Genomic DNA, 10479 nt, shown 5'->3' with positions numbered 1-10479 from the left:
TGGCTGTTCGCTATTTCCTTCCAGCAACGACGTTGTGGTTAACATTACAGCAAACTGCTTTACACTCTTCTTAGTTAGCGAACGTTTACATTAGTGACTAAGACGAATCATAAACCGTCTCTAGTAACAACGTTGACCGCAGTGTAATTTAGAATGTTTTGGATTATTATGGTCTGAGCGTTGCGTTACGCTTGCCGCTTGCCGCTGGCTGATGTGATCCCCGCCTAAAGGCTGGAGAGGCTGGAGCTCTAGAGTCTTCCATGCATAAGGTTCATTGGACTCACAAGCACACACTGACCTGTATTCAGCATGCGGCTCGGACAGACACACTCTCATGAAGCCAGGGTACTTCATACATAGCTGTGGAGATGCAACACATTCGTCTCAATAACGTGTGTGTGTGTGTGTGTGTGTGTGTGTGTGTGTGTGTGTGTGTGTGTGTTCGAGTGACAAAAAATAAAGAGATAGAGAAAGTGTCTGTATGTGTGTTTACAGTATGTGTGTGTGCATGTGTGGAAGAGAGTGGGGCAGAGAGACTGTGTGTGTGTGTGTGTGTGTGTGTGTGTGTGTGTGTGTGTGTGTGTGCATGTGTGAGAGAGTGGGGCAGAGAGATTCTGTGTGTGTGTGTGTCTGTGTGTGTGTGTGTGCATGTGAGAGAGAGTGGGGCTGTGTGTGTGTGTATATGAGTAACAAAAAATAAAGAGATAAAGAAAGTGTCTGTATGTGTGTTTATGTGTGTGCGCATGTGTGAGTGGGGCAGAGAGTCTCTCTGTGTGAGTGTGTGTTTATTTGTGAGAGAGAGTGGGGCAGAGAGACTGTACAGTATGTGTGTGTGTGTGTGTGTGTGTGTGTGTGCATACGCATGTGTTTAAGCTCACATTCACAATCTCCTCCTTGCAGATAGTCGGGGGGATGTTCCTCATGAACAGAGACCGGGTCTTGTGGAGCTGGCGAGGGAGTGGACATGCGTCTCCTCTCTCCTCCTCTGGCCTCTCCTGTCCCGTCCTCTCCTCCATCTTCTCCTCCCTCTTCCCCAAATCCTTCTCCTCCATCTTCCCCTCAGCAGTCCCATTGGGTCTCCTAATCTCTACTGAGAAGAACACACAAAACTGGGTTTCCATCCAACTTATTTAATTTGCCATTTTGGACCATTCTAATAAGAAATTCTGAATGGAAACAAATGAACGTTCAATTTTCTAATGGCCACTGAAATTCGATTTGCTTGAGGGAAATGGATTAACTCTCGATTCAAATGTGATTAAAGTTGATGGAAACAATTTACTGACATACATTTGAGTTGTTTTTTTTTTTTTGTTGTTGTCTATCTTATTTATCACTTATTGTTTAGCTTATGCCTTCATACTGTACATATTTAGAATTTGTCATGTTCCCAGATGTTGTGTTCTCATGAATGAATGGCAAATTCTGGATCAGAATTATTCTGGAATGATGTGCAAAATCCACCTCTGCTCTCCTGGTCCTCCTGCTGGACCTTCTCTGGCCTGGGTGCAAGTCTATGTCCAGTGTGGTCCTCCTCCTCCTGCTGCTTTTGGGGCTCAGATGGAGGCGTCTCCTTCCTGCTCTCCTCCTCACCCTTCCCCTGCGTCTCCAGAGCCCGCAGCTCACTTCCGGTTCCCCCTTCAAACCTTATCTGGACTGAGGCAGGAAGACCGCAACACAGCTCATATTTAGACCCTGTCCACATTGAAGGAGAAATCTGGCGATTTTTCAGTGAAAAATCATCAGATTTCTCCTATAAGCAGGGTAAATATAAATACACATAATTATTTCTACGTTTATATTCATTTCACTTCCATTTATTAATTCCACTCTTCATCATGTCAAGTTTACTTTCAAATGCAACCTACATTGCTAACAATTATGCTCTGCACAGGCAAAGTACTACACTGGATCCTCAGTGGCCAGGCAAGGTGTGCTCTACCACAAGCATTGATTAAAAACAATATCACTATCATGGATTATTACAGATAGCTTTACCTGCATCTAACACCTTTATGATGGCTGAGGCTTGCTGAATGTCTAGGGAGACATTATCGAACCAGCCATTTCCTCTGAGATACATGTAAACGCTCAGCCTCTTCTGCACTGCATCATTGGTCTCAGCGTCCCGGCGTTCAATATCCTCTGGGTGGTATCTGAGACGGAACCTGTGAGCCAGTCGCACCATGACACAGCAAATCAGGTACAATCGCAAAGGTCCAACACCAAAAACGAAACAGTTAATACAATCATTCAATTCTTCATTCTATTATTTCATTCTGCTGAATTTATTACCTCTCACAAATCCTACTGAGAACTACGTCTGCTAGGGAAATCTTTATTATTGTATTATGCTTAGTTCTGCTCATTGGACTAAGCTACAGTGCAGAGGAGATCTCACACCCGGGCTACATCGAGTCCGCAGGCACTAGGCACTAGTGCAAAAATAGTTTTAGAAGACTGGTCTAATTATTTCGAACATACTGTATGTGACCCTGCTTTGGTAAAATTGACAAGCTTTCTAACAATATGTATATATGTACAGTATATGCCATGGTTCTCCCGTTACGATATGCCAGAAGAGGAGAAAATCACCTTTTTAAGCGGCGTGGACAAAAAGAATGACTACTAATGTGTTGAATCTTCACCTAAATAAAGTCAGGGTTTAACAGTCAAAATGTTTTTCCGTGAAAATTCTTCACAGTATATAGACTGTATACTGTTGAATTATGCGTGAAATAATCAAATATAATATATTAATACTATGTGATTATAATGTGAAATTTTAACCCGTACAGTACCTTTGTTTATCGAGGATTTTTCTCAAAATAGCACTGTGTTTCGGTTTCGCCTGGCAGGGTCACATACCGGTATGTGCCACTATTACAGTACATCTGATGTAGCCAGTTACATTGACAGTGGACACTTCAGAGACACTCCCTATTAAGTAACGATAAATACTGCTAATAGCACTCATCAGTGCCGCCGTACCACTCCTCATCTCTGTGAGCCAGGAAGAAGGCCTCCATCTGCTGCCTCCTGAAGGCCATTTTGTACTCAGTGTAGCACCTGACCGCGTCCACTTCCCCCACCGCTGGGTCCAGACACAGCAGGAACTCCTTAAAGCTCTGCAGGACCACGGGGGGACGGCCAGGGACGCCATCGGGGGAGCCGCTGAACCTGCCAACACAGGATTCATTCTGTTCTTTCCATTCTTACTACTCTGTTTTTTTACTCTTTTATGTTTTATTTGTTTGAGTATTGTACTTGAGAGCAAAGTTAACCAGAGCCAAGTTCCTTGTTTGTTTACGCAAACCTGGCCAATAAAGCTGATTCTGATTCTGCGGATGCCAGCAACACAATACATGTTCATCAACCAGGTTCTGATGATCACGGAATGTCAAACCAGGAGAAGACTGGTTGTGATGATCAGAATGTCAGACGCTTGAGCTGCATCCCAGATACTTCAGAGGTTGAATATTTCATAGTTGGAATCTCCTGATTTCATTCCAGACAAACTTGGAGGGTCAAGAATGATGACCTCCTACCGGTGGAACAAAATGCAATGGGAAATGGGAATGGAGTTCCCATTTCTAAACTTGGGGAAAGTCGAGCTACCTCAACTTGACCTCTGTCGACTAAGTTTTTTGTGGAACGCAGCCATTAGCAGAGCATTTAAAGGAGGGTCTTTGATCCATGCAAGAGGTCGTTCATATCAGAGCGGTAGATATGGCTCTGGTTCATATCTGAACTAAACAGTCAATCAAATGCCTGCAATCACACTCAACAGACAGCTAGAGGAATCATAGACTATACATATAGAACTCTTGAAGTTATAGAAGTTCTATACATACTGTACAGTATGAGAGGAATGACAGGGGCAACTAACTAAATTAGAATCACGGACAAAACCTTTAAGTTTAAATTTAAAACCACTAGAGAGTTTTTTGCACCTTAAAATAATGTTTCCAAAATCATTTCAGTGGTTCATCAACTTGTTACAGGATGAACAACACTTCTGCATTCGCTTCGTGGCCCTCTATCGGCTATAACTGCACTATGTAAGTTTACCAGATCGGGTAGCATATTTATAGTTCGATGGAATGAGACATAAGAAACGACAAATTTGACTTGCTTCGATGTTGCAATACATCATACTTTCATAAAATTATGCAACATACTCTACCTTGTCTGTGGACGTTATTTGCTGGATAAACAAATAGCCTGCTTGCGATAGACAAAAAGTGCTTTAGTGGTGCTTTAAGTTTAATTATACAAACTGCTACATGATGTTTCAACCATTACTTAAAGTACAGTGGTGCCTACTCTGTACACTCTTGTTAAAGTTAAGCAATGCCGATTAATACCATCTGAATTCATTCCCATCTCACCTGTGCGGTATGTAGTTGCCATGGTTCTGCTGCATGGAAGAAGCTTCAGGGGGCACCCATGGGTGAAGAGGATGGCGATGAACGCCCCTGTCTCCAAGCTTGGCTCTAAAATCACCGCCTCCATGGCAAGGTTCCGCACCAACATCATCCCTGCACCACAAGGGGGGGTGAGGGGCTAAAAAAAACATTCCTGTATCGTTCTTAGACATTGGAATATTGGATATTAATTTGGGCCTTTCTCTTGGACAATTAAAGAAACCCACAAACGTTTTGGGAAATTATGTTTTTTGCTGTCTACTCCAGAGTTAGATAAGAGGAAACAGGACTGAGAAGTAAAAGGAATAGTTTGGAATTTTGGACATACATGTAGGACCTAATTTCCAGCATAGCCAGGGTGATACAGGTCAGTGGAGACCATTTTCAGCACATTTCGTCCAGTCTTTATAGTTGCAGGTTTCACCGGTGCTAAGCTGGTGCTAATGTTTTTGCGTTGGTTTTGGACGTTTCAACCCAACCAAAAACACCCATGCAAAATGAGGCACCATGTTTTCTAAACATATGCATACTTGAAACTATATTCTTTTTAAGGTCAAAGCAAAACTAATCTCCCAAAATGTTGGCATATTCTCTTAAAGGAGAATTCTCATATAGAATTTCACATAGAATGTACACATTTCTGTTTCACCGAGTACTGTCCTTACTGAAATCTAAAAATACAATTCCGTTCTACCCAACTCAAGTTGCTGCTAGCTAGAGCTACCAGGCAGCTCCAGCTCTACAATCTGGGGGCATGTTCATTGTACTCAGTGACCTCAATAAACTGAAGAGATCTATGTGAAAAATCATCAGAATTCTCCTTTACAGGAGCCTGTAAGGATTTCCCATCACCCACCAGTCTGTTCTCATGTGTTTAAGTGGCAGACGGAACCCTGTGTTCTGCTCCGGAGGGGAGAACCGCTCGTTCTTCTCATAGTACCCGTGGTCCCTCTCACGGTGGCTCTTCTCACCATGACCCCGCTCACGATGTCGATGACCTTTCTCGTGGTGCCTACGACCCTTCTCGTGCCGTCGGTGCTCCTTCCGGTCTCGCTCCCGGCTTCTGTCCCGCACCCTGGCCAGCAGCCACAGTAGGAAGTCAAAACAGGAAGAAGGAACACGTTCAGACCAGAGATGCACCAATATATCCAACAATATCAGCCTTGTTTACTGATATTGCCTATCGGCAAATTCATATGACATTTACTATCAGAGTGGCTGATGTTTATCTGTTATGCTGAATAAGTTCTGCACAAGGTAGGCTAAATGTTGTGCTATAACGGCCTGAAAGACTTGAAAATGGTTCAGTTATTTATTTGTATGAATACGTTTCTTTCCACTCTACTAAAGGTGGGCAAACTACAAAAAAAGTCCAACTAAAGCTAATTTAATAACTAAACTAAATCACTGTAAGTTTAACATCATGGGCAAGACACTGATGTGCAATCGTTGATGAGTCAGCTAAATGCTCCCATATGCCACATGATAGCTGTATTTCCTGCGCAAAACAGACTTTGTTCCTGCGCAAGACAGATTTTGTATTTAGTCCACCAAACAAATTAGGGCCCCAAGAGTATTGCTATAAGAGTAACACTACTGGATACTTGTAAAGGAGGAACGCCGGAGCAACACAGACGTTTACTTGTTTCAAAGTTTTCATGTACAGTAGTGCACAGCAGTGACTTTGAAATTAGTAAACATCTGTGTTGCTTCGCCATTCCTCCTTTACTGGCACGAGATTGTCCCTTCCCGTAGACGCACCAGGTGTCTGCAGAAGAACAAAGGAATGACCCTTTCTGAACTATTGGATACTTATGCCAGCCACAAAGTTGTTACTATCTTAACCCCAATATTAGACCTTTGCATTCTCTTCTTCTCAATCACCTGTTTTTGTGGTGGTCTCTACGCCGAAGCTCCCTCTCTCGAGAAGGGTAGTCACCCCTCTCATGGTCAAACTTATTCCTCCGATGGCTGCGATGGTCCTCATCACTCTCTGCCATCTGCCAAAACCATAAGAATCAAATAGAATTTTTAATCACACGCAGCACCAGTTACAGATTGCAAACATGACAAGAGTCACACGCATACTTTCACAGAATATTCAGGGGGGCTGAGACTCTGACCAACACCACCTTCATTACCATCATGAAAAGTTTAATTCTGAATCAGGTTTGATTATGCATTATGTAAACCAGTTTGTGTAAACCAGTTTGAGGAAGCATGTTTGGCTCCTTACCTTGACGTTTTGTTTTGAATTGACCCTGGCTTGCTTTGCTGTCCACTGAGCTGAAACTTTGTTCTATTGGTTAAGATAGTGGATATTGCTGTAACCTACACAAACAATATCTTTTAACATCAAGACTTTCTAGAAGCAAAGCATAGAAAGCATATTTCTCCCCATCAGCTCAACAGAGGTGAAATACATCAGAAAATAAGTTAATGACACCTAGCACAACCACAACCACCAAATATACTTCTAAAATAGTGAAAACATGTTTTCTGGCAGCAATTAACACCTCGATTTTAAAATAGTTTTGCAGACAAACGTAGCGGGAAATGTGTAGAGCTAGAGGAGCAGTCTGGAAAAATAACTTTATGCTAATGAGGCAGCTAGCATTGACATGATAACGCTAGCCTTTTCCTTGATAAACATCACAGTAATGTTAGTAGGTTAGCTTTCGCTACAAGGTAAAACTCAGATAGCTATGCACTACCAGCCCAAGAAATATATAACAACAAACTTAAATTTGTTTGCTTGGACAGTACCTGTCAATGTTAGCACAGTACACAAACGTTAACGTTAGCACAATAACACTAACATTAGCTAATGTGCTAAGAAGCATTCCACACAGTGTTGCCAGATTGGGTTGACTGATTTCTGCCCAATCTCCCCGCCGTCTTCAGCAGAAGAACCATTGAACTCAAAATGTTATTTGCCCGCCTACGGCCTACAGCTTATTTCCTCCCGCCGAACGATATAAAAAGAAGCCCAATCTGGCAACACTGATTCCACAGTGGCAGTTCACCAGCCTGGTGTTTTTTTGTTTTTGTTCTGATTTGTTTTGGGTTTTTTTTTTTTTTTTTTTTTTGCCTGAAGCACAACAACCTTGTCACCTTGATCTTACGTTTGTCCTCTCCGACCTAGTCTTAAAACATGGTCCTGGCAGGTGGAGGAAAGTGAGTTTTAAGGTGAGTTCCAGAGTCTTTCTAGTGGCCCATCTGTAGCCTAGCCTACCCTTATTGGCTTTTAGCCTACTGCTAATTTAAATTTAACGTTAGAATATGATGAGACCAACATACTATTCTTGAATTTTCACTGTTGGTCTCATCTAAGTAAATTACTGGGGAACAAAACCTCTTAAACATTTTTGTCCATTTCATTCAAGGTTCATGCAAATCAGAATTAAACCCAACATAATCTGCTGGAAAATACTGAGGTGTTGACTCACTCATGTCTCAGATGTGGTCCACCACCACAAATATTTAATCCAAAAACTCATAACAGTCTAAGCTCGCTGCCATTCCTTTCTATGCTTTGATTCATCGATAAATTATGTCAGGCTACTGTCCTCAGACCTTGTAGTAACATATAGGAACCACAAAGGGGGGCAGCAGACTAGCCTTTTCTGGCCAACAGCAGTGTTGTCAACTGTATAACGAGAGGCACCAAATGTTGCGAGATGAAGGCATTCGGACTGTAATGACCCATGGGTTTGACTTCTCACCCGGTCCTAATTCTGGCTATGCAGACTATGCCAGCAGATGCTTGAAGGGAGAAATTGATCCCCGCTTATGTCCCTCACTGGAATTCCCTCTCTCTCTGTAACTTTCCCTCACTCACTCCCTCCCTCCCTCCCTCTCCATCGCTCTGTCTCTCTCACTTCCCAATTTAACAAACACCCAACTAGGCTAATTTAACGATTTAGCCTACACTTATGTGGTTGATATTTTGTCCCATGTTTTTACTGCATAGTCCCTTGGTTCTCAGCTTTGAAACCGTATGCTGGCTAGTGCATTTATTGGTGATATGACATTAAGTATAGAATAGTCGTGCATTCTTGGGGGAGATTGTAGTTTGGCATGTAGAGCGCACCGACCACATATTAAAGCCTGTCGTGTTAGCGAGCAGTAATGAGCAAAGGAGTCTGACGACAGCAAGGCTGATTTTTTCCCTCAGTCAAAAGGGAAGTTGTACTCATGTAGGAATGCTCGGGTGAAAGTCTGTGTTTGTGTGCCAAGAATATCACCGTAATGCAAACGGTGCCCCTAATTCCCTCCATGTTCGGAGTTCATACCTCCGTGACAGAGCTGACATCCCCTCCAGGCAGTGCCACATATTTAAAAAGCACACGCTGTCTCTCCTGTGATCCTCCGAGATAACATATTTATGGCATTGACAATGGCTTTTACAACAACAAGACTCACAACAAATCTCCAAAACACTGTGGAAGTGCAGTAGGCTAAGTATGGCTATAAGGCATATAAAATAGGCTATCTCTGCACAGTTGGCGCAGTGAGAAACTCCAGTGACTCCATTGTATAATACTGTAAGATGTTTCATAAGCTGCCCTTGACTGTGCTACTATGATCCTTGTGAACGTTTCCCAGTCCTGGGGCTTCTGTATCAACATCCCATTTGGAGGGAAGGCCAGCCAAGCTGAGATGGAACATGGAGCCTTAAAACCGTGTCCGGAATAATATACTCACCAGGTGTATTCAAGGTAGGCCTATTGAAGGGTAGAGAGTGTGAGAGCATGTGTGTGTGTCATACAAGTCTATATACTGTATATGTATATAGTATGTATATGTATATGCACCTCCACCATAGGTGTAGGCTTACTCAGTGTATAGAAGGATGTATAAGTGTAGGCTATGCTGTGTGTGTGTGTGTGTGTGTGTGTGTGTGAGAGAGAGAGAGAGAGAGAGAGAGAGAGAGAGAGAGAGAGAGAGAGATTTTATCAAAGGAGTCTATATACTGATGCACTTCCACCATAGATGTACTCAAGGTATAGTGCATATAGAAGGCTATAGTGTGTGTGTGTGGGGGGGGGGGGGGGGGGGGTATTTATTTGTGTGGGGAAAAGGAGACATGCTAGAGACAGATTCTGCATGTCTCCATCAGTCCGTAAGAGTAGATCAGAAGAAGAAGAGGATGAGAAACACCTTAAGAAAATATTGTCTCTGGCCCAGGGAAAACAGAGCGCAGGCTGTTATTCAGATCAGCGCCGGGGCACAATCCAAACAAAAGGATCGCTGTCAAAACACAAGCCGCGGGCACCACACCACAGAAAAGGTTTGTTGACAAGACATTCCCTGGTGAGAGAGAAGGAGAAGAAGAGGCAGAAGAGAGAGAGAGAGAAAGAGAGAGGAGAGAGAGACAGAAAGAGAGAGAGACAAGGAGAGAAGCCAAAGTCCAGCCAAATGAAATAAAAACGCTCTCTCTCTCTTTTGCTCTCTTTATCTGTTTCTCTCTATCTCTCCTTCTCTTTTTTTAGAAAAGGAAACAACCTCTATGAGCATTTCCCTTTGTCTTTCTTTCAGTTTCCAACACACACTCTCAAACACACTTTCTTTTGGAAGGGGCTACAGGCTGCCGCAGTGATGCCGGCTGCTTTGCATTCTGGGACGTAGATATGCCTTTGGCCCTCGGAAGCCGCGTTGGCATTAATCGGAGTGAGTCTGAGGACATTTCTGCAGGGAGAGATCACTTACGCCGTAAGTCAGGACACGCAATCAGGGGCACTACAGACTAGATAGCGAGCGTGAGAACTCGCAGGTCGTTACAGGTGAATCCTTATGCCCAACACACGCACAAACACACACACACACACACACACACTCCATTTTACAAAAAAGTAAATGTAGAAAACAATATAACAAATATTTACAATATAAAAAAGAACAGAGTGCTATGATTTGCAAAAAATACAAAACCATTGAGAGTAGTGCAAAGATAGCATGCCAGTTGTTGAAACAGATGAATCTACTATTTATTGTAAAATATTAAGCATTTTGAATTGCCAGCTGCCAGCCACATGTCTCAAAAATGTTG

The 10479-nt window shown here is 42.8% G+C and overlaps 1 protein-coding gene across 1 annotated transcript in view; it reads right to left on the bottom strand.

Annotated features, from left to right (window-relative positions):
• LOC134071786 (serrate RNA effector molecule homolog) overlaps positions 1-7251 on the bottom strand; it is a 21967-nt gene extending 14716 nt beyond the window's left edge. Inside the window, exons 1-10 of the mRNA XM_062528628.1 lie at positions 7194-7251; positions 6664-6719; positions 6312-6427; positions 5284-5502; positions 4392-4541; positions 2992-3180; positions 1999-2168; positions 1465-1656; positions 879-1090; positions 299-360 (exon numbers count right to left, since the gene is read on the bottom strand). Coding sequence (XP_062384612.1) covers positions 299-360; positions 879-1090; positions 1465-1656; positions 1999-2168; positions 2992-3180; positions 4392-4541; positions 5284-5502; positions 6312-6427 — 1310 coding nt within the window. The 5' untranslated portion in view covers positions 6664-6719; positions 7194-7251. The remainder of the gene's footprint in view (positions 1-298; positions 361-878; positions 1091-1464; positions 1657-1998; positions 2169-2991; positions 3181-4391; positions 4542-5283; positions 5503-6311; positions 6428-6663; positions 6720-7193) is intronic.
• Between the last annotated feature and the right edge of the window lie 3228 nt (positions 7252-10479).

The sequence above is a fragment of the Sardina pilchardus genome, chromosome 23, assembly GCF_963854185.1.
Source record: "Sardina pilchardus chromosome 23, fSarPil1.1, whole genome shotgun sequence".
Lineage (NCBI taxonomy): Eukaryota > Metazoa > Chordata > Actinopteri > Clupeiformes > Clupeidae > Sardina > Sardina pilchardus.
The sequence above is the reverse complement of the archived record's forward strand: the minus strand, read 5'-3'. Positions and strand labels throughout refer to the sequence as shown.